Source organism: Rhinolophus ferrumequinum, chromosome 11 (assembly GCF_004115265.2).
Source record: "Rhinolophus ferrumequinum isolate MPI-CBG mRhiFer1 chromosome 11, mRhiFer1_v1.p, whole genome shotgun sequence".
In the NCBI taxonomy this organism is placed as follows: domain Eukaryota; kingdom Metazoa; phylum Chordata; class Mammalia; order Chiroptera; family Rhinolophidae; genus Rhinolophus; species Rhinolophus ferrumequinum.
The window spans coordinates 59,701,592-59,725,800 of NC_046294.1; the positions used below are offsets into that span (position 1 = coordinate 59,701,592).

The 24,209-nt window shown below is 35.4% G+C and overlaps 1 protein-coding gene across 2 annotated transcripts in view; it reads left to right on the forward strand.

Moving 5' to 3' along the window:
- TMEM135 (transmembrane protein 135) overlaps positions 1-24,209 on the forward strand; it is a 213,373-nt gene that overhangs the window by 652 nt on the left and 188,512 nt on the right. For both annotated transcript variants that reach the window (XM_033120387.1, XM_033120386.1), the window contains exons 2-3: positions 21,148-21,275; positions 23,697-23,789. In XM_033120387.1, coding sequence (XP_032976278.1) covers positions 21,148-21,275; positions 23,697-23,789 — 221 coding nt within the window. The remainder of the gene's footprint in view (positions 1-21,147; positions 21,276-23,696; positions 23,790-24,209) is intronic.

Below are 24,209 nucleotides of genomic sequence, written 5' to 3' on the forward strand. Positions count from 1 at the left end.
TTGTGACTACAGGGGATCTGGGTTAGTTTTCCTCTCTCCTGCCTTGAGATGGAGAGATCAGCGAGGCGATGAGAAACGGCCTGTGATCTTTCCTCATATAAATCCCCCTACACCGATTTTTTTTTTTTTAAGGGCATATTTGACAGCAAATCCCTGCGGCCTCAGATCTTGTCTCATTTTGGAACCACAGGATTGTGGCTTGAGGGTTTTGCAAGTTTTTTTGTAAGTTCACAAAGTAGACACCTTGTTGAGATTTTGCGTGGTAATTTAAAAGGTGGTTCTAGTCTTCCCAGTCAGTGAAGGTGATTAGATCTGACTTTATGTCATCGACCTTTATTATGCAACTTTACAGATATGGCAATCTAAGTTTGGAATTTTTAATAGAGAATATTTGGAAATATGTGTTTGTATCACTGAGAACTGTTAAGAAAGTTTATTAAATGCTCTCACAAGCATCTTTTTTTTTTTTTTTTTTTTTTTTTTAGTAACCTTGTCTTTGTTATTAAAGATTTACTACTTTCTTTGGTTACTGAAGTTCAGTCTCTCATTTTCTTGCCCAGTAGAAATCTGTGTCCTAAGAAGGCAGAGATAATATTTTTTGTATGGTTCTTAAAAGTTTCATTCACTATTCAATGGATGGTCATTTCTTCCTTCTCATTGAGTAATAATTTAGATTTATATCCTGCTATGCCTAGAAGTGTGTCATAGCTATATCTGTAATACTTCTTGAAAAGTTTGATTATTAGTTACAGAGATAACACAGGAGAAGATGGTAGCTTTCTCTGAGCTTGCAGAAGGCAGTGTTATTTTTATCATATAGACTGATGCGTTTAAAACTTTAATGTATGTTAGGAATCCCCTGGGGGATCATGCTAAAATGGGGGTTCTGATTCAGTAGGTCTGGGTGGGGCCTGAGATTCTGCATTTCTAACAAACTCCCAGGTAATATTGATGCTCTGGACTAAGAGCCACACTTTGAATAGTAGGATTGAGAGTGGAGGCCAATAATATGATTGTAATATGTATGATTGGAGCTGGAAATTTCTCCCTTGATTTTCTTTGGCAAAGAGCCATTTTATCTGCTTTTCCACATGAATTGTAGCCAGTCTCTCTCTATATATATTTGATAGAACATCTACAAATATTATTGAGCTCTTGATACATTCAATAATACAAAAAGATTATTTCTGTCCTTATAGGAGGATGATGTAGGAGGGGAGAGAGTTTATGCTATGCAATTTCTCTCTTGAAAATCCATAACAACTCTATGAAGCCTCATTCATTCATTCTTCATTCATTCATTCATTCAGCAACTGTTTGTTGAGTGCCTAGGCAGTTGTTGTATCTATAACCTAGACAAGTTATTGATATGTTCCGTGATAAGCAAGATCAGGGGAGCAACAGGTACATCCATTCTTCTGTTCCAGCAGTTGAGGTGTCAGGGGTGTCAGGAAAGGTTTGTGTTTTACTGTTATATCTCCAACTAGATTAAATACTTACTTTTTGAGGATAAATTCTCCATCTTATTTGGCTTGTATCCCTTATAGCTGTGTATTTCAAACTTTGGGTCACTCCTTATAATGGCTGTGAAATAAAATTAGCGGGAATTGACCAATGTTTTATTTTAAGTGAAATAGAAGAGAATAGAAAAATTTAGAATTCATGGCAGGAACCAAGGATAAGCATTATTTTATGACAGTTTTTTGTTTCATTTATATTTGCATGTGTGGCTGGGGCTACTTAGAGCATATAGCAACACTTTGCTCTTTGTCAGTGTTGGATAGTTGTTGATTAAATGTGTTTAAATGTGTAACCCCAGGTGCCAAGATACAAGGTGGTATGGGAAGAAGTAGGCTTTTAGGAGGGATTTGGGGCACGTGAATTGAACTCTTGGCTCCATCAGTTACTAGCTGTTTGACTTTTTGCATGTTACTTTGTCATTCTCTGTGAGAATTGAGTGAAATAATGCATTGAAGATGCATCATATTTTCTAGTTCATAATAGGTCTTGAATAATTAGGCATTTTTTTCAGAAGATAATATCCCCATCTTTTAGGACTTAAATGGGATAATAGTTTGTAGAAATAGCAGCTGTCACATAGTAGGGCCCTAATAAAGTGTTGCAATTATTAAAACCGTGCATTCATTATAATTGATATCTTTATCTCCTGTTAGAATGGTGGTTTGTATTCAGCACTAGCACAGTACTTCTGTGTGGTAAGTGTTTAATAAGTCTGAATGAGTGCAAGTATGAATGAATGAGCTCATGAATGGTTCAGGAGTAAGGAGATATTTGGCAGGTCAAGGGTAGTGCCCGAGAGAATGGAAGGGGGGATTTAGACGCATTTGATAAGAGACGTTTCACAGAAAGAATGAATGGGACTTAGAGACCGATAATATTGGGGGCAGTGTGAGGACTTTTTTGTGCTTCTAGGATTTCAAATCTGATTGATGCTGTTGTCATCATTGATAGAAAAGGAGAAGTTTTGAAGGGCAGCTCATTTGGGGGAAAGTTTAATCGAGTGTTTTTTGGAGCCTATAAAATAGATCTTGTTTATTTCCTTTTCATTTGTGGCTATTACCATGTGTTTTGTACTAAACTGATTGCTTTTGTTCCTTTCATATTTCTTGTGCAATACATCTGCTCTCATGCTTCTTTTTCATTTTGGTATCTACAGCGGCTCTTGGTCAGCATTCACCTTATAATGCTTCAACCATGTTGAAATGCAGCTGGACTAACCCTTTTAATAGTGAATCTTGGTGTTTTCACAATTTGTAAAAAACATCAATCCTCATTGTCAATCTACTTCATGTTCTTTTTAGAAGAATCTTAGTGTGTTGTAATATATGCCGACAATTCATGCATGTACCAGAAATGTATTCCAGGAAGTGATATTTTGTTTCTTGAATGTTAGTTATTGCCACACGTTCACCATAAATGGTACCCCTTGCCACACACATATACTGTTTAAACCTCAGACTGCCACGAAAACTGATAAAATAATAGTGCCCTCAGTAATGTGTGGCAAACTTAGGATACACAGTTGCCCATTTAGAGGGATGGATTCCGTGCTGTTCATGTGCTTAGGTGCCTTCTCTATGAAGAAGACTCGTTCACTTATCTCAGATGGTTCTTACGTATGCTGTTCCTAGGTGACTTTCTTCAGGACCTCCAGATGAGGATATTGACATTTACCCTTAGCTGACTTCAAAGTAGAACCTTTTGCACTTTGGGGAAGGGATAGGTTTAAAAGCCTGCGATTTCATTGACTTTTAGATGTTTACACCCTTCTTCAGAATATGAGCATATTTACTTAATATTTAGTCACTTTGAGCCTTTTAATGTAACAAATTTGTTAGATTGTAAAGGGCCAATTAATCACCTCTAAACTCTGAATAAACACTTAAGCAAGTTTTAAAAAAACAACTTGTGGACAGTCTTTAGTTAGTTGCTAAAGGCTTGAAAACCATTGACTGAAGAAATCAGTTCAGTGGTATGTACCACTTACTTTGAATGTGTGGCAATAACTAACATTCAAGAAACAAAGTACCACTTCCTGAAATACACTTTTGGTCTTTTAAAAAGTGTTCTCACACAGTTTTACTTTACGGAAAAATGGTAGTTCTATAAAACTTTCAAAGCTTAACTGCACTTACAAGAGGCTCTTCGGATTCCTGTATTTCAGTATGGCTTAGGTGGCAGGATCCTAGATGCTGGGATCAAATTGCCAGTGTTAGAATTCTAGCTTACTCCTTACCAGCTGGGTAACCTCAGATAAATTAACCACTCTAAGCCCCAATTTCCCTGTCTGTAGTATTGGAGAAATGGTACATTTTCACTCCAGAGGTCCTTGTGAGGATTAAATGAGCCACATAATGTGGACTGAGTTTTTAAAGGCAGTCGTTTAGCAGGTTTTCTAGAGAATATGAGACCAGCAAGCAATGAGACTTTTCTAAGTTTTTTGGTAATAGGCCATTTGTTTTTGTTTTTTACTTAGAGAGAGAGAGAGAGAGAGAGAGAGAGAGAGAGAGAGAGAGAGAGATTTTGAGAGAGAGATTTTGAGAGAGAGATTTTGAGAGAGAGATTAAGGAAAACAAACTGCTGCGAATACCTACCTGTCTGGATTATTTGACCTTTGGAGATCATGGAATTTTAAATATGTGGACTTTGATTTTTGTTTGAGGCCTAGTTTGGGGGGCAGAGGTGAGGGACTCTTTGTTCAATAAGTAACTGATGATTTTTGTATGATTTGTTATTCCTTTGGAGATGTAATAGTCATTTGGTCTTTTTCTTTTAAATGAGCAATTAAGTGATGAATTTTTCTATTTATTAACATGACAGTTTGAGTTTGTTGAACTTGTTTTTTATATGTGACTTCTTGTTATTCTTTAGCTGATCTCTGTTGAATAGAAAGTACAGTTACAGCATATCACTCATAGTTGGAAGTTGCCGACTTACTGTTGCACTAAACATTTTCTCAACTCAGCGCTTTTCTGTAGCAACTGTCTCTGAATATAGCTGCCAAATCTGGTTTACTTTTGTTTGACTGTTTAATTATCATAGATCAGTGGTAAAAGTTAATAAATATTGGAGTAAACGATTGAAATAATTATGATCCATCACTGTTCATGTTTCTGAGTCAGTAGATTCTTATTAAAAGAGGTATTTGGTTGATTTAAAAAAAAATTAAAAAGTCTTCAAATCCTTAAGTATTTTTCAATGCCAGCATTATTTCCTTTTGCCCGATCACTAGAAAATTCTCTTTAAATCAAAAGGAGTGCTCCCTTATCTGGGAAAGTTTACCCTCTTCAATAAGTTGCTATATTTTGGTAGAGACAGAAACTCACCTTGAGGAGTAAGGCAGCTAAGTCTACACGGGTATTCCCTGTGTAACACATTTTTCATCACACTGTCTTCATGCCCGACTCTCTAGTTGATTCACTGTGATACAGATTATTTTGATTAACCAGACCTGTTCTTTACTGTTTAGAAAATTATATTTGTCATGCATTTTTGACTCTTTAAAACATAGTTTTGATTATTTGCTGATAAATATTGATGAAAAAATATACACTAATGGAGGGGGACTAAGATTTAATGATTAGATTTAGTAATATCTGAGCCTAGACTATTAGTATTGGACTATTATTCCTAATTCAGTTACCTGTTATTTATTGAGTCTGCAGTGTTCAGGGTGCTGTGTCTACCGTGTTTCCCTGAAAATAAGACCTAGCTGGACAATCAGCTCTAATGTGTCTTTTGGAGCACAAATTAATATAAGACCTGGTGTTGTTTTACTATAATATAAGACCAGTCTTATATAATATAATATACTATACTATAATATAATACTGGGTCTTATATTAATTTTTTTCTCCAAAAGACGCATTAGAGCTAATTGTCCGGCTAGGTCTTATTTTTGGGGAAACATGGTAGCAGCTATGTGCTATGTGGTATTGTGGAGAAGAAGAAAATGAATGAGACCTCCTTCTTACTGTGAGAGTGCATAGTCCAGGAGGGAAGATTAGGCATGTATTATCCTGTAATAAAAATTCATTGAGATAAATACCATTTGATACAGATAAATGCTTTGAGAGGTCAGAGGTAAAAGGTCACATATGGCTAGGAGACGAGGGGAAACCTAATGGGAGAGGTGGCAATTTGATAGCCTTGAAGGAAAAGTAGGATTTGGAAAAGTAGAAATGGTGGTGAGTAAGGGAGAGGAATGGCTTGAGCAAAGACAATTAGTAGAATGGGATATGCTGTGCTTTGAAAAATGGCAGGTGGAATTTGGCCTTTATTTGACGTAATAGGCGACCAGTAAAAGCTGCCGACAGGCTGCCAGCATGCTTGATGTTCTTTTGCAAAGCTTGTTCTGGCAGAGGTATACAGACCTGTTCGATTTAGTGCCTCAGATGTGAAGCAGGGGAAAGAATCAAATGAAGCCATAAGATTTTCAACCTTCTTGATTGGGATGCATGGAAGATACCGCTTTTAAAAAAAATATTTGTAGCAAAATATGCTGGATTGCATGGGGCATATTGAATTTTAGCTACTAGTGTAATATAGGAGTGGAGAATGACCAGAAGACATTGAGAAATGTAAAGCTGCTGTTCTAGAGAGAAGGTGGGGCTAGAGATTTAGGTTTACATGCCCTAAGAATCAGAGGGGAAAGTTGGAGGTATGGAAGGTCAACAAGTCAGAGAGGTCCTTAGGTCTTGAAGGAGGATGTTTAGATGGAGAAGACAACCTGAGGAATGCTCGTTTTAGGAACAAAGGAAACAAAAAAGAAAGAAGCAGTCAGAGAGATAGGAAGAGGTTGAGAGGAGACAGTGTTGCAGAGAAGTCATGAGCAGGGCGTTTTGGGAGGTACTGTTAGGAGGTGGGAAGACATGGGCTTGCATCTCAGTCCTGCCGCTTACTAGCTCTTTTCGCCTTGAACAGGGTTCTTACCATATGTGAACCTTAGTGTTCTCATCTACAAAATGGGGGTAAAATACCTATCTCATATCCTTTAAAAATATAAATCAGCGCTTGTTATTCTGCCCAGAACTCTTGTTGGCTTTCCATCTCAATAAAATGTGAAATCTTTATCATGGCCTACAGAGCCCTGTGTGTTCTGGCTGTTGCTTGTTTCATTACATTTCATACCATTTTCTGCTTTGCTTATTCACCTCCATTCGATACAATGACACTCTTTATTTTATGTTTTTGAATCTAAGTTTTGTTTTTTAGAACAGAGAGCTCTTGATTTCTGGGGAATATCATAGGTTGGACACCAGATTGTCAAAAAATGAACATTTCTAAGGAGTAAATGAGTATAAGATGGTTTCTTCTTTTTATGAGTTATGACTTTAAGAAAAAATCTTGCCTCATATTTGTGCATAAATAATATACATATAAGTAATTGCTTTTATTATAACAAGACAACCTGGATTGAAAGGCTGGAGCACAAACTTATGTTCCATATACCTATCTGGATAAGCTTTGATACTGATAAAAAATGTAGTAAGACTTTGGTAATAGATTTATAATTTGTTTATCAAATATTTAATGAATATCAGGCACTGTGCTAGGTGACAGAGAAGGGGAGTTAATTGAAGTGACTGCTTAACAAAGAGTTACATAAAAAGGTTTTAGAAAGTCTTTTCAAAATGGTTGGTACAATTTCTTGCATTACTTGTATAGTATAATGAATGTGAAATATGTTTACATCCCCAAGGTCTATACTAGGCACATAGTAATGTGTAATATTGATGCTACAGATTTTAAGTAATTTTGCTCTCAGCAGCATTGAAACATATTCAGTAAAATACATTTGTGTGAAAAAAAAGTATGGAAAGAGGGAAGAATGCTAAATCAAGTGTCATCAGATTGGAGCAGGTTCCTTTATAAGAATGCTGACTTTTTACAATGTTTTCAACTTATTGCCATTTATGTTATATAGTCTTTTGACTCCTTACATGTGTCAGGTTGCTTTGGTTTCTTCATTTCAACTAGATTTTGGGGGTTTGGACTATGATTAATCCAGTTTGGGAATTGTTTTGAGGGATTCTGTATCCCCTCAGCGATGAAGGAAGTTGTATCTGATCATTCTTGGTTTCTAAGCCAAGAAAGTAGACATGGGATCATTTTTTTCAGACCTGTATCTCAGAAACTCTGAAGCCCAGAAGACACTGAATTAATCAGGGTCAAACTGAATTTTGGAGTGTGCTCACAGTTCCATTTGGAGCACATGGAGTGTGCCTGTAACTGTATTTACTCTGAATCTTCTCTTCCTCTCACTCTTTTCTGCCCTCATTTCATTCTTCAAATATTATAGATTGCCTATAATGTATCAAAAATACAGGGGTGGGAACAAAATGTATGTGGACATTACAGCCAAGGGGGAAGATAAACTTAAAATATACAAAAAAATTATTTAAACTGTGGTAAGTGCTGTTAAAAAGTACAGGGTGTTTCCTAAGAGGGACAGAAGAGGACCCCTTCAAGTGCGGTGGATTTGGGAAGGCTTTCCCAATGAAGTGCCAGTGACATAGTATGTGTATGAACACATATCAAGGGACTATGTATTAGCTTTGACATTTATGGCACAAAACTGAAATTTCAATGTGAGGAGATTGAGAGAAATAAGAAGCAATTACTTTATAGAAAGAAAGATTATTTGATGATTTCTTAAATCCAATATGCTGGCCAAGAATTTGTTTTCTTTCCTTTTGACTTTGGCCTTTACTTAACCTTGAAGTCAAAGGCAGTAATAAAACATCTCAGACCATACAAATACCTCGATTAACAGAGTTTCTGAAATTTAACTTCCCTTCTAATAAAATTTTATATTTTAAATTATATTTTTCTTCATCCATTTAAATCTAGATCAAGGTTTAGACAAAATTGTGAAATCTGGGAAGGTAAGCATCTTTATAAAACTTTCTTTTTCTTTTAACCATAGTGAAGTTTCTTTTCTGGTTTAGGTAGATTGTCAGGGTTATCCCCATAAAAATAATAGTAAGGGATTTTATATCTAGCAAATAGCTGATGGGCTAATTTTTAGACTTCTGGATGAGTTTTAGCAAATGTGTGAGTATAAGTGCAGTTTAAACTTTTTGAGAATGGCTTTGTTTTCTGTTAATGGAATTTTATATATCAACAAATGGTGAAGGGAGTTTGGTATTTTTTAGTCAGCCTAGTCCCCTGATATCTGTGATTTCTTATCTTGCTCAAATTGTCCCTTCTTCTCTGGCTTGAATTCTTAGTTTGCTTGCGTTCTGTTTTAAGGATTCAATTCATTACACCCAGCATTCTTAGTGGAGAGAATGGAATATTTTTGTGCATACCTTCTGTTTTTCATATAAATAAAGTTCTTTGATAAGAAGCATATTATTAGAATTTTCTTCATTAATTAAAGTATTTCATTAAATTAGACCTCATGATATTTATACTTCAGTATGCAGAAGATGGCTTGGTATAAAAATTTACTTGGTTTAAGATTATTGTATTTCATGGTGAGTTATATCAGGAAGTTGAAGTAACAGTTGTGCGTTTTCAAGACTGTCCTTACATTACCAAAAGTATTAATATTACTTAGTTTGGACCAAGGCTATAATGTATGCAAGGCTCAGTCTGAGCCTTGTTCTTGATTATATTTTTGTCTCAATATTATATCCAGAGTATATTTTCAGGTTTATCTTTAAAGCCTATGTCAACTTCCATATAAATTTGAAAGTGGGTCTTTCATTGAGAGTAAGCATATTATTATAAGGCTTGATTTGATGATGGTGATCATTAAAGCTTTGATGGCATGATTTTCATTATAGGGAGGCTTTATAGTAAGTAGCTAAGGAAAACTTTTGAAGACTTGCTTATATTCTCTAGCATATATTATTAACAAAGTTGCCCTAGTTTCTTTTTTTAATTCTTTTAATGTTTATTTTTTAATAAGCCAGTTGTCTGTACATGACGAGGCAGCATGGTGTAGTACATTGGATATAACTTACAAGATCTGAGATTTTATTTTGGTCTAAAACTTATAGTATGACCCTCTTCTCACTTATAAATAGGTGGTAATCCTGCTTTAACTACTTCATGACTTGTTGTGGGAATCATATGAGAATAGTGCATATTAAAAGCTTTGAAAACTAAAAAGATATGTGAATGTTAGTCTGTGATACTTGGTTTCTTGTCTTTCTGTTTTAGATATTTAAATTTGGCTTCTGTAGCTTATAGTTTTAACATTAAAAGTAAAAATGTTGGACGCAATTTAAATGTAGTGTACTAGGGTTCTCCAGAGACACAGAACCAAAAGTGTGTGTGTGTGTGTGTGTGTGTGTGTGTGTGTGTGACACATACCATATACATGTAGAGATGGCCGGGCAGAGAAATGTCGGCTTATTATGAGGAATTGGCTTACACAATTATGGAATCTGAGAAGTCCCAAGGTCTGCAGTTAGCAAGCTGGAGACTCAGAAGAGCTGATGTGTAGTTCCAATACGAATCCCAAACGCCTGAGAACCAGGAGAGCTTGATTGTGTAAATTCCAGTCCGAAAGCTTTCAGGCTTGAGACCCAGGAGGAGCAGATGTTTCTTTCTGAGACTTTAGGTGGGAAAAGACTAATGTCCAGTTTGAAGGTGGGCAAGCAGGAGCTCCTTCTTACTCAGCCGTTTTTTCTATTCAGGTCTTCAATTGATTGGCTGAGGCCCACCCACACTAGGAAGGGCAATCTGCTTTACTCAGTCTCCTGAAAATGTTAATCTTACCACCCTCCAAGACACACCAAGAATAATGTTTGGCCAAATAAATGTCTGGGGACCCCATGGCCCAACTGACAAAAAATTAATCTGCACATACAGTGTAAACTTATTTGTGACCACAAGTAATTCTATCTCCTTTATTATGCTATATATTTTTTTTCCCCTAAATGAGGTCTTATTTTTAAAAAGATTTTGAAATTTGTTAGAGAAAAAATATTGGAAGTCTTCTGACTATAGACGAACATCCTACTTTAGTTCTGTTTATTGAAGTTCTGTTTTTATTTTGAATCTGTTTGGGCTATAACAATGTGGTTTAGGTTTGATTCTCCTGAGGACCACTTAATTTCTCCTGAGGACAGCTCTTTCCTGACCATGTAACAATTAGGTTATAGTGAATACTCATCTCTACTGATCCTATTATAAGAGAAGGTGGGAGGAGGACTTGAGGTGTAATTCAGTTCTTTATAGTTATTTTAATTGCCATTTATTTTTTTAAACATCTTGATTTACTGGAGATGGCTTTTTTTGAAGTCTCTTCAAAACATTTAATAAACTTGCACAGCACAAAAAGGAACTGGGGTTGGAACAGGGAGCTATTGTGCAGAATGAAGGAAACATTTTTTAAGTGCCTACCATGTAGTGATTACTCTGCTGAGTACTGTATATTAATCATCTCATTTATTTAAAAAGTACTGAGATCTTGGAAAAGGAAGGTTAGCTGCACAGCTGTTGGGGTCTATTTTCTACTAATAGGAGTACTTTTTATTTGCTGATCTAGTGTTGTGAATTCCATCTTTTACTGTTAGCTCTTGTAGACTGGGAGTGTAAATTCTAGCTCTGGAGTCATCAGAGTACCTTATTTAGTCTTTTCCTACGTTAGCTCACGGGTATATATATAACTTTGTATACACCAAATTTATGAATATTCTGTTAGGCTTTTTTTTTTTTTTTCTAAACTATATCTTGGTTGTTTTTTCTCTATGTTTTATATATTTTTTCTTTCCGGATGGGCAGCCTGAATTCCTGTAGGGGCTAGGAAATCACTCGTTTTTGTTTGTAACATGCACTATGGATAAGTGATGCTGGTTCTCCTGTAGAATATGTCAGACTTCAACAGCAGGTGTGGTGGTGAAGAACATGGACCCTGGAACCTCTTCCCTGTGTTTAGTCCCCGCTCTGCTACTTGTCGGGTGTGGGACTTAGGGCAACATCATCTCTTTGTGCTCATGTTTTCTTATCTCTAAAGTGGAGATCATAACTGCCCAGCTCGTAGACTGCTTTGAAGATGAAGTGAATTAACGTTGATGTGGTGTTTAAAGCAGTGCCTGGCACATAAGAAGTGTTATAAATCTTTGATAAATAAATAATAAATATTCTGTTAATAAAATATTAAAACATGTAAATTCCTTCTGTTGTTTTCTTTAAAGCAGTTGTTTTCACTAAAGGGGTAATTTTGCCTTCTTGGAGACATTTGGCAATACGTGGAGAAAGTTTTGATCGTCATAGCTCAGGGAGTGCTGCTGGCCTTTGTAGACTAGAAGTAAGGAATGCTGCTCGACCCCCTATTATGCCCGGGACGGCCGTCCACAACAGTAAGTTTATCTGGTCCAAAATGTCAGTGGGGTTGAGGTTGAGAGACCCTATTTCTAAAGAAATAATGATTTTTTAGTGATTATGTTAACAAAGATTAAATAAATAAGATATAAAGTCTACTCTTTCTTATTTTGAACTGTTTTATATTCTAAAGTAGCGAAATTTGTCAGACCTTCCAAAATAGTTTTCTCAGAGAGTTAATGATCAAGCTCTGGGGCTAACAAAGCCTGCTACACGGAAGTTTGGTGCTAACAGGGCTAAGCGCATGGGGTCAGCCCCTTTGAGGGCCAGTTCGCTTCGTTCTGTTCCAGGGCCATAGAGTAGACTGCATTCCCACTGCGAGTCAGCCATCTCTGTGGCCCATGTGCTGCGTTAATCACATGGGGAAATCACAGACAAGGGAATATAAATGAATAAGACGAAATGCATAATGCATGTAGCCCCGATAGATGTTGAATAGTGATATTTTTGTAAAGAAACTCCTAAATTGGGGGCCTATCATGGTAAGGTTGCGTCAGCCTTTGTGTTAGTCAGGTTGGTCTTCATATTTGTTCTGAAATTCTGCCTGCCTTTTGACTTACACCTGGAATGTTCATGAAGATATTTGCCTATGTTTGCTTCTGGATACTTTATTGTTTATACTTTTCAAATTTAAGTCTGTGGTCCATCTCAGATTAATTTTTGTGTATAGTATGAGGCAGGGGTCAAGGTTAATTTTTGTTCTACACAGACAGCCCATTCCTCCAGTACCACTTATTTCAAAAAATGCTATAAGTTTATAAGTGGGGTAAAAGAGCTCATTGTCGTTTTGTTTTTCAGTGTTGACCTTTTATTTTTATTTTTCAACATAATGATTTGATCTACATACTATTTTTCAACAAGGTAATTAGATATACATATACGTAGTGAAATAATTCCTACAGTCATTAACATATCATTTCCTCACATAGGGACTATTTTTTTTTTTTTTTAAAGATTTTATTGGGGAAGGGGAACAGGACTTTATTGGGGAACAGTGTGTACTTCCAGGCCTTTTTTCCAAGTCAAGTTGTCGTCCTTTCAGTCTTAGTTGTGGAGGGTGCTGTTCAGCTTCAAGTTGTCGTCCTTTCAGTCTTAGTTGTGGAGGGCGCAGCTCAGCTCCAGGTCCAGTTGCCGTTTTCTAGTTGCAGGGGGCACAGCCCACCATCCCTTGCGGGAGTCGAACCGGCAACCTTGTGGTTGAGAGGACGCGCTCCAACCAACTGAGCCATCTGGGAGGCAGCTCAGCTCAAGTTGCCCTGTTCAATCTTAGTTGCAGGGGGCGGAGCCTACCATCCCTTGTGGCAGTCAAACAGGCAACCTTGTGGTTGAGAGCCCACTGGCCCATGTGGGAATCGAACCGGCAGCCTTCGGAGTTAGGAGTATGGAGCTCTAACCGCCTGAGCCACCGGGCCGGCCCGGGACTATTTTTGTGAGGAGAGCACCTGGACTCTACTTTGCCAGCATATTTCCAGTATTCGTCCCAGTCATTATGCTGTACATTAGATCTGTAGACTTATTCATCCTGCGTAACTGCAATTTTGTACCCTTTGACCAACATCTCCCTGTTTTCCCCACCGCCTCAGCCACTGGTAACCACCATTTTACTCTGCTTTCATGAATTCTACATTAGATTCCACATTTAAATGAGATCATGCAGTGTTTGTCTTTCTGTGCCTAGCTTATTTCACTTAGCATAATGTCCACCCATGTTGTAGCAAATGATAGGATTTCCTTGTTTGTAAAGGCTGAATAATATTCTGTGGTGTATATGTACTACATTTATTCATTCATTCATTCATCAGTGGACACTTAGGTTGATTTCATATTTTATCTTTTCAAAAAAACAACTCTTAGTTTTACTGATCTTTTGTATTATTTTTTTTTAAGTCCCTATTTCATTTATTTTTGCTCTGATATTTTCTTCCTTCTTTTAACTTTTCATTTAGTTTATTGTTTTTCTAGATTCTTGAGGTATAAAGTTAGGTTATATGAGATCTTTCTTTTTTCGATATGTAGGCATTTATTGCTATAAGCTTCCCTCTTAGAATTGTTTTCGCTACATCCCAAAAGTTTTGATATATTATGTTTCCTTTTTCATTTGTCTTGAGATATTTTTATTTTCCTTTTGATTTTTCTTTGATCCATTGTTTTTTTCATGAGTGTTAATTTTCACATGTTTATTAATTGTCCAATTTTGTTCCTGTTATTCACTTCTAGTTTCATACTGTTGTGGTCAGAAAAGATACTTGATGTAATTTCAGTCTTCTTAAATTTTTTAAGACTTGTCTTGTGGCCTAACATATGATCTATCATTGAGAATGTCCTACGTGTGGCTTGAAAAGAATGTGTATTCTGTTCTCGTTGGATGGAATGTTCTATATATGTCTGTTAGGTCTATTTGGTCTATAATCTTCTTTATTGATTTTCTGTTGAAAGTGGAGTATTAAAGTTTCCTGCTGTTACTGTATTCTCTCCTTCTTCATCAGGCTGGTCTGTTGCCTGGGGGCAGGCCTAGAACCTGGGTTCACTGGTATGGCCCTTGTGCTTGGGTCCATGTGTGCAGTCTTAAGATCTGGGACTTGGGTGTTTGGCTTGAGGCCTGGATCTGTACGGCAAGCCTGGAGCCTGGTTTCTTGGGTTTTGGCCTTCTGCTGAGATGGGCCTGTAGCCTGAGTCTACTTGGATGTTCCTGTATCTTGGGTTTGTGTGGTGCCCGGTTTCACTTGATAGGCCTGGTGCTGGAGTTTCTGGCAAGATTGGGTGCTCACTTCACCCTTCTTCCTCCATTGGATGAGTGTCTCTTTCCACACTGCATTGCCTGAGGTTGGAATTGGGTGACGTGGGAAATGTGAGATTGCCTTTCCTACCCTCTTCAATGCTTCTTTTCATATTTCTGTGCTCGGCCCAGGAGCTATAATCTCTCACCTGGAATCCTTAGCTCTTGTGAAGGTATTTTTGCGCATGGGTAGTTGTTCAAATTGCTATTTCTGTGAGGGGATGAGTGCTGGAAACTGCTATTCTGCCATCTGGCTGATGTCACTCCTGTGTCATTTAATTCAACCTGTTTAATAAATGAGTAAAATGAAATTTAAAGAGCATCTAAACAAGGATCCTTCATAGAAATTGTTAGTTGTCGAGCTAAAATTGTTAGTTGTCGAGCTAAGATTAAAAGTCATATCTCTTGATTATTTTGTATTCTATCATGCTGATTATTTGTTTCTTATTCAGATTTTTTTCTGTAATAATTAATCCCCACTTTCTCATACTTTTCCCCTCCCACCAGTTTTATAAATGTAATCTTGTTTATTGTAGAATGGAAAGTACCCCAAAACCAAAAGATTAAAATAATCTACATTCAGAGATAACCAATGCATAATGTTCTTGCATTTGTTTCATATGTTCATTAGAAAATATTGTTTTGCAGTCTGTCTTTTCACTTTATATAGTTTGATTTATTTTTCTTTGGTCATTAAAGAGTCTTTCAAAAACTAGGTTATATAAATAAACACTGGTGTACATTTTAATCTAGTACTATTACGTACCTTGTGCTTAGCTAAATATTTTCATGGATATTTGGACAATTCATAAGGAACTAATGTGGAATTACTTGGTCACAGCATATGAACATTACAACATTTTTGCTCTGAAATATGTTTGTGAAGGTATATGATGATGTCTGATAATGCTTTTATACACGGGTGGATGTGCTCTTACAATTACTACATGGCTAATACAGTTACTCTTAACATTATTTGGTTAGATCAGTGCTTCCTAACCTTTTTTCATACTGTAGCATGCTTTGGTGTACATAGAAAAATGACAATAATTGTGTGGCATGCTAGGGAAAACTGAGATGGTTTTCACCTTGCTTTGTTATCGTAGGCCTGGCCTGGCTACCCAGACTGTTGAGAGGATCAGTATTTCAGCCACTTGTAAACCCTGGTTGGAAGCTCTGGGCTAGAGCACAGTGCTGACAAGGTCCTAAGTTATTTCCCACATTTTATGTCAGATTTTCTCTGCTCTACTGTTCGTGGATATTTAGGTGTTTTGCAGTATTTGTAATTACAGACAGTACTATGAATGCAGCTTTTGGTGGAAATAAGCACTTACTTCTCTTGGTTATATACCTAGGAGTGGAATTGCTGGATCATAGATTAAGTATACCATGTTTCCCTGAAAATAAGACCTAGCTGGACCATCATCTCTTCTGTGTCTTTTGGAGCAAAAATTAATATAAGATCCGGTCTTATTTTAATATAAGATGAGGTATAACATAATATAATATATATAATAAATATAATAAATAATAAATATAATATAATATAATACCGGGTCTTATCTTATTATAATATAAGACCGGGTCTTATATAATACAATATAAGACCGGGTCTTATATAATACAATATAAGACCCGGTCTTATATTCATTTTTGCTCCAAAAGACGCATTAGAGCTGATGGTCTGGCTAGGTCTTATTTTCGGGGGAACAAGGTACATTTAGTTTTATTAGATAATAACAGTTTTCCAAAGTAATTGCACAGTTTTACATTCCCACCAGAAAAGTGTGAAGTTCCAGTTACTTTATTTTAGACAATACTTTGCATTATCAGTTCTTTTTATTTTAGTCACTCTGTTATGTGTGCAGTAGTATTTATTTTATCGTGTGGTACTCAGATGAATAATGATGCTGAGTGTATTTCATGTGCCCACTGGCCATGTGGATGACTGCTTTTTTTTCTTTTTACTTGAATGTTTTATTTTAAGATAATTGTAGATTCTTAGGAAGTTGTAAGAAATAATAGAGAACTAATAGGAATTGGGTTTCTACCAACAGTGTCGTCTTGCAAAATGATAGTAAGATATTGTAACCAAAATATTGCCATTGGTATAGTCACGACACACAACACTTCCATCACCACCAGGATCTCTCATGTTGCCTTTTATAGCCACACCCCCTTTCCTCCTTCCTCTTTACCCCTAGCAACCATGACTTTATTCTTCATGTCTATAATTTTGGTCTTTTCAAGAATGTTATATAAATGGAATCATACAGTATATAGTCTTCTGGGATCGGCCCTTTTCGTTCAGAATAATACTGTGGAGATTCGTCAAGGTTGTTTCCTGTATCACTAGCTTGTTTGTTTTTATTGCTGAGTCGTATTCCATGGTATGGATACACCCCAGTTTTTTAACCCATCTGCCTCTTGCACGGCATCTGGTGGTTTTTGATTTTTGACTGTTACAAACAAAGCTGCTGTAAATTTTTGTGCGCAGATTTTGTGTGAACATTCATTTTCATTTCTCTATGACAAACACCTAGGACTGCAATCCCTGGGTCATATGCTAGTTGCTTGTTTAGTTTTTAAGAAAATGTCACACTGCTTTCCAGAATGGCTGTGCCATTTCACATTACCCCCAACAAGGTATGAGTGACCCATTTTCTCTGCATCTTTGTCACTATTTGGTGTTTTCAGTATTTTAAAGTTTTAGACATGATAGTTGTATAGTGATAGCTCGTTGTAGTTTTTTTTTTTTTAATTAAATGTGTTGGGGTAACAATGGTTAGTAAAATTACATAGGTTTCAAGTGTGCATTTCTATAATATATCATCTGTGTATCACATTGTGTATTTTAATTTCCATTTCTTTAATGACTGATGTGCTAATTTTTCATTTGCATATCCTCTTTGGTGAAAATATCTGTTCATGTCTTTTGCCATTTTCTAATTGTATTGTTTGTTTTTTTACTGTTGAGTTTTTAGATTTCCTTATATTTTCTAGATACTGGTCCTTTGCTGGATATGTAATTTACAAGTATTTTTTTTCACATTTAGCTAGTCTTTTTGTCTTTTTAACAGGTCTTTCACAGTTAACTTTTGAATTACAAAATTACACTTAATTTTAAAGTGTAGCTTACAATTTTTCCTTTTGTGAATTGTGCTTTTGGTGTCAAGTCTAAGAACTCTGCCCAGCCTTAGCTCACTAAGATTTTCTTTGGTATTTTTTGTCCTATATTTCTGTAGTTTGATGTTTTACATTTATGTCTATAAAGCATGAAGCTTAGATTGAAGTTAAAATATATTTTTTGTTTTGCTTGTGGATGTCCATTTACTCTGGCCTATTTGTGGAAAAGGCTATCCTTTCTCCATGGAATTGTCTTTGTACCTTGTCAAAAATCAGTTGGATGTATTTGTGTGGATCTATTTCTACGTTCTCTATTCTATTTCATTAATAGGATAATTTGTCTTTCTGCTAGTATCAAAAATCATGATATCTGTAGCTATATAATGAGTTTTGAAAGTGGATAGACTGAGCCCCCCTACTTTATCCTATGTTTCAAAGTTGTTTTGGCTTTTATAGTTTCTTTGCTTTTCTATATAAATCTCAGGATAGTCTTGTCTATATCCACAAAAATCTTTCTGAGATTGTGATAGAAATTTTGTTAAACCTATATAGCACCTTGCGGAGAATTGACATCTTACCATGTTGAGTCTTCTAATCCACAAACATTTATTTATATAATGTTTGGTTTCCTTCATCAGAATTGTGTAGTTTTTACAATTAGTCCTACACAAGTGTTGTCAATCTTTTCCTAAATATTTCATTTTTTTGAGAAGTTATAAATGGTATTGTATTTTTAATTTCAGTGTTCATTGCTCTTATACAGAAATACAAACGATTTTTGTATGTTTATCTTATATCCTATGCTTTTGCTGAACTTTTTTTTTTTTAAGATTTTATTGGGAAGGGGAACAGGACTTTAGTGGGGAGCAGTGTGTTTTTCCCAGGACCCATCAGCTCCAAGTCAAGTTGTTGTCCTTTCACTCTTAGTTGTGGAGGGTGCCCCTCAGTTCCAAGTCCAGTTGCCATGTTCAATCTAGTTGTAGGGGGCGCAGCCCACCATCCCTTGCGGGAGTTGAACTGGTAACCCGGTGCTCAGAGCTGGGCTCTAACCAGCTGAGCCACCTGTCCGCCCCTTGCTGAACCTTTTTTTTTTTTTTTTAACTTTCTTATTTAGTTCTAGGATTTTTTTTTATTACTTAAGATTCTCTATTAGACAATCATATTATCTGCAAATAGTGATAGTTTTATTTCTTCCTCCCCAGGCACAGAGGGGATTTTATTTTTTCTCCTGTAACAACTTGAATATATAATAAAGTACCAGATTCTGCCCATTGTTCAGTCTAAAATGAAGGAGACATTTACGTTTCAAAATCTGAAGATGTTAGGGGAATGACCATTAGAACTGATGAGATAATTGAAGATCAGGGAGTAATTGAAAATGATACCAACATTTTGTTCCTAAGTAATTGGGCAGATGTAATGCTACTACTTGAGGTAGGAAACTCTGAAATGAAAGCATTTTTGGGAAATATAGTGTGTTCTACTTGGATGCCTATAGTATATCTGTGTTGACATGTCCAATAGACATTTGAAGTATGGATTAAGAATTTAGGGGAGAGATTGGAGGTATAGTAAGAATTCCTACTTTGAGATGATAGATGATGCTGTGGGAGGGAGCCTATGTAGAATGAGCAGCGATATGAGGAAGAAATGCTGACAAAGAAATAGCATCTAGAGATATGATGGGACAATGAAAAGAAAGTACTGACACAGGAACCATAGAAGCCTTTCTGGTCAAAATTCCACCTGTTTGTCAAGATTCATCTTAGAGAGTTCAGTGAAATCTTCCAGACATCGTCACCTTGCCAGTCCCATCTCCGTTAAGTCATTCCGTCATACGTGTTTTTAGAGCATTTCCTTCCACCTTTAGTGTAGCACCATTGCCATATTGTTTCTGTACCTGTGTCCCTATCAAGATTTTATGTTCCTTGGAGGCAAGGATTAGATCTCATTCATCATTGTTTTTCCTGTGTATGGCATAATTCTTAATAACAGTTTGTTTAATTGAATGAAGTTGTAGACGGTCAGTTTCAGAGGCTGCAAAGGGATAGAGTAAGAAAAGAACTGAGAAGAGGCCATTAGATTTGTTGGTCACTGACCTTAGGTCAAGTGTTATCTCTAGGACCGTGGAGAAGTAAATGGAGAGTTCTCCAGTCTTCCTTTGCTCAAGTCAGTCTTGCCTTTTCTATATTCCCTCCCTCATTCCCTCATTATGTCCTTCTAACGTTTGTTCCTTTGATAATATTGTTTTATCATGATGGAAAAGTATTCCTTCCCAGTGACCTGTGAGAATTCTACTATTTTTCCAAATTTAGCTTATATCCCCTTCTAAATGAAACTGCTGCCTGTGTTCACTCTTTGCTAACCTTCCAAAGCACTTTGTATTATATTGCTAATACTTAACCATTCTTCAATGTTTCTATCCATTTCTTATATAATATTATGATTCAAGTGATTCATATGATTTTTATTTCCTATAACATTAAATTGTACACAATAAATGCTTAGATTTCATATTTTGATTTTTAAAGATCATTACTAAATTATCTCAGGGCTTTTTTGTTTTGTTTTAATCGAGAAACCTTTCTTTTAAATTCAAAGTTCACACACACACAAAACCCTAAAAAAATACATGTTTTCCATCCAAATTTAAAAGATAAGTCATGAAGATTCATAAGTTGATATTCTTTATAAACTATTTCTGTGATAGACATCTGCAATTCTCTATACAACAACTTGTTCCTGTTTCTGTGTTCTAGTTGCACATGGTATCTACCCATATTATGCTAGGTTCTTAATATTTGTTTTTCGGGTCTTTTTTTTTTTTTTTTGGATGACCTCCAGTAGGTCAGAAATCATTCATTTTATTTTTATTTTTTTGTTTTTTTTTTTTACACAGTAGTCATGTTTGAATAACAATGAATTTCTCTGCTTTTTCTCATTGAAGTTTCCTAATGCCCAGGCTGATGATATTCATAATGTAATTTTGTTTTGGCATTCAACTTCTATTTGAATTATACTTTTTTTTTTTACATTTAAAAATATATTTTGTTTTTAAAATATATATTTAAAAATACATTTAAAATTATACTTTGTTTAAAAAAGTATAACACTTTTAAGACATTATAAATCTTTACCTCAACATTTGGTGGTTACTTATTACATGACCCACATTGTAATTTCTTGGTGCATATTTTACCCATTATACCTTCAATAAATTAAAGTGTCTTCTGTCTCAGGAATTGTATTTTTATAGAGGAACCAGTATAATACCATGGTTTTTAATTTTAAAATATATGCTATTATTCAGTAGCTTCCATGTAAGAGCTAATTTAAGTGGGAAAAGTTGGTTGGATTAAACAAAAAAGCCTTTCTCTTTTCAGATTGCAGCAATTCTCCGGAAACGAAAATTAGACTATTATTTACACAAACTACTCCCTGAGATCCTACAATCTGCTTCATTCCTGACTGCTAATGGGGCCCTGTATATGGCTTTCTTTTGCATTTTAAGGTTGGTACTCATAATCACCACTGGAGGTTAATGCAAATTCCTTTGTGGAAACGGAAACAAACATGTTTATATAAATGTTGTGCAGGTCACTGCTTGTATATTCCTTTTTTTCTCTCTGAAATGACATTTATTTATCCCAAAGAAAGCTTGTAAAACAAGGAGTTGTGGGCCTCATGGCCTAAGGATATAATATAAACTTCAAGTTATTGCTGTGATTATATAGCAAAAGTGCTTTTTAAGTATTATACATTTTCTGAGGGCTGCTTACATTTACCAAGTTGCTGATGAGGATTTCTTAACTTTTCAATTCCATAGATCAGGAATTCAAAGCAGTTGTCAATGATTTACATTAAGTCCATATACAGTGAACAGACTTCAAAAGGACTATAAAATGCTCATGTTTTTATATAGAACAGTAAATTAACTGATGGCATGTCCTACTGATGAAACTTTTGGTCCTTATTCAGTCTTATATACATTACCTGTGTGACATGTATCATACAATGTAGATGCGGTTAGAGTTCAGTTTTCAGTACTGTGATATACCTAACATATTTATTAGGTATTTTACTTTTTCTCTTTTTCCCCACTGATTGTTGAAAACCCAAGATATTGGTTTTTTTAATCTGTCAAGTTTAAAATACTAACTTCACATTATCCTCATATTAGTGTTATCTAATTAGTGTTGCCCAAAGTTCTATACCTGTGTTGCCTACAGGTATATTTTAACTGCAATTAAAAATATAATTTCCAATTTTTTTTAGAGATTCCCCCCCCCCCCAAAAACATTAATAAACTTTTAGATTGTGCAGAAAATAATTGATAGGGTTTATACTGTTGAGTAAATCATGCCCTTAAATTGACTTGAAAATCTGTGTAAGAAATTGTATCATGTGATATCTGGAAAGTTTCTAACACTTTCTAAACCTCCAAGAATAAAGTTATAAGATAATTAGGCTTTAAAAAATTACAGTAATAATAAATTGCTATTGCAGCATATTTCTTTATATTCTGTGAACCTATTTGGTTACGTTGTGGAAACATAAAATACTTATAATAAGGTAACACCTATGTTCCTCCTGTAACTGAGTCATTGAGTAATTTTTCTTTAATTTTTACATTCAGTAACTTAAGTCCTTTGTGGATTTTATGTTAGAGGGAGAACGGCTTCCAGTCTTCTCAGGCAGAAGATTTCCGATGTCTGTTTCAGAAATATCCATGTTATTTATGCTTAGTAGATTTTCTAATTTTTTTAAAGCTAAGCTTCAGTTAAAAAGATCATTTCATTTATGATTCTTGATGTATTAGGTTGTTGCCAAAGTAATTGCGGTTTTTGCAATTTTTTAACATTTTAAACCACAATTACTTTTGTACCAACCTAATATATGTATTTTTTCCTATGATGTATCATTTAACAATTGACCAACTTTGTTCAGATAATTTCTTATAATTTTTATGTGCTGCTCTCCCTTTCTTAGGAACATACTGTCTTTGAAAGGAAAAAAAATCTTCCTAACATCTCCTAATCTTTTTTTCTCTTTAAAAACCCAAGCAGCTAATTGGCCATTTATAATGTGCGAGACACTATGCAGATTCTTACTGTCAAAGGACGTATTCTAGTAAATGAAAAATTACATACACATGTAATTAAAAATATGGATTACTTTATTTAGTAAGTTCTGTGAGAAAGAGTTATTAAGGGTTGTAGAAGCAAAGAGGGAGACATTTGTTGAATATCTATTATATGTTAAAAAATAGTAATAATAATAGTAATAATTATAAAAACAGTTAGCATTTTTTGAATAGTTTCAATGTATCGTGCATGGTGCTGGGGAATATCTCATGTAGTCCTCATAACAACTATACGAGATAGGTAATATTATTCCCATTTTATAGAGAAGGAAACTGACAACATAAAGGGTTTTTGCATAGTGAGCAATGTTGGATCCAGGGAACATCTGGATGAATTATTGGAAGGAGAGATGCCTGTTAGTTTGCTGTTGTAGTAGCCTGAATGATGAGAGAGGGTGAGGGACCTATCTAAGGCTGGGGACAGTAGGTTGGAGAGGAATTTGAGAGATTAATTGCATATGGAAAAATTTAAGGGAATGATTGAATATCATTAACAGAGAAGGGGTAACAGAGAAGGAGAAGCCAAGAATGTCTCTGTGTGTCACATTTAGGTGGATAGGTACTTGTTGAGGCCATTAACCTAGGGAATAGGTACTTGTTGAGGCCTATTTCTAGGGAAATAGAGAATAAGTTCCTGAGGATGGGGGAGAGAGATAACGAGTTTGGTTTTGGAGTTTGAGGTGCTGTGGGACTTTTATAGAGGGTGGACTGAGATGGGCAATTTGTATTCGTAATAACTGAAATGACCAACTAGAAATTTCAAACAAACATTCCAAATTTGAATTTCAGGAGGATACTTGGAAAATTCTACTCATGGAGTCCTGGCTTTGGTGCCGCTTTGCCAGCATCTTATGTGGCCATTCTAATCGAACGAAAAAGCAGGTAAATTTTTACACGTCTACGTATTTAATAGAACTGATTTATTGTCCCCCATGCCAACTAGAACATTCTGTTTCCTTATCGTTTATTGTAGTCCAGGTGTGAGAAATAGTTCCACATGTCTTCTGGTCTTGCAAATATTTGATGGAAAATTTAATTGTATACTAATATTATTATTTATGCTTATTAAGCCTAAAAATATAAAGATTGACATTATAGAACAATAATACCCATTAGCCTTTGTTTACTAAAAAATTAGAGAGTTCTCTAATGTGCCTAACTAAAACATGGTATATACAAATTTGAATTTAAGATCTCCATAACCACAATACCGTAATCACACCTGAAGTAATGAACAATAGTTTTTTTTTTTTAATTAAGCTTATTGGGGTGACATTGGTTAATAAAATAATACAGGTTTCA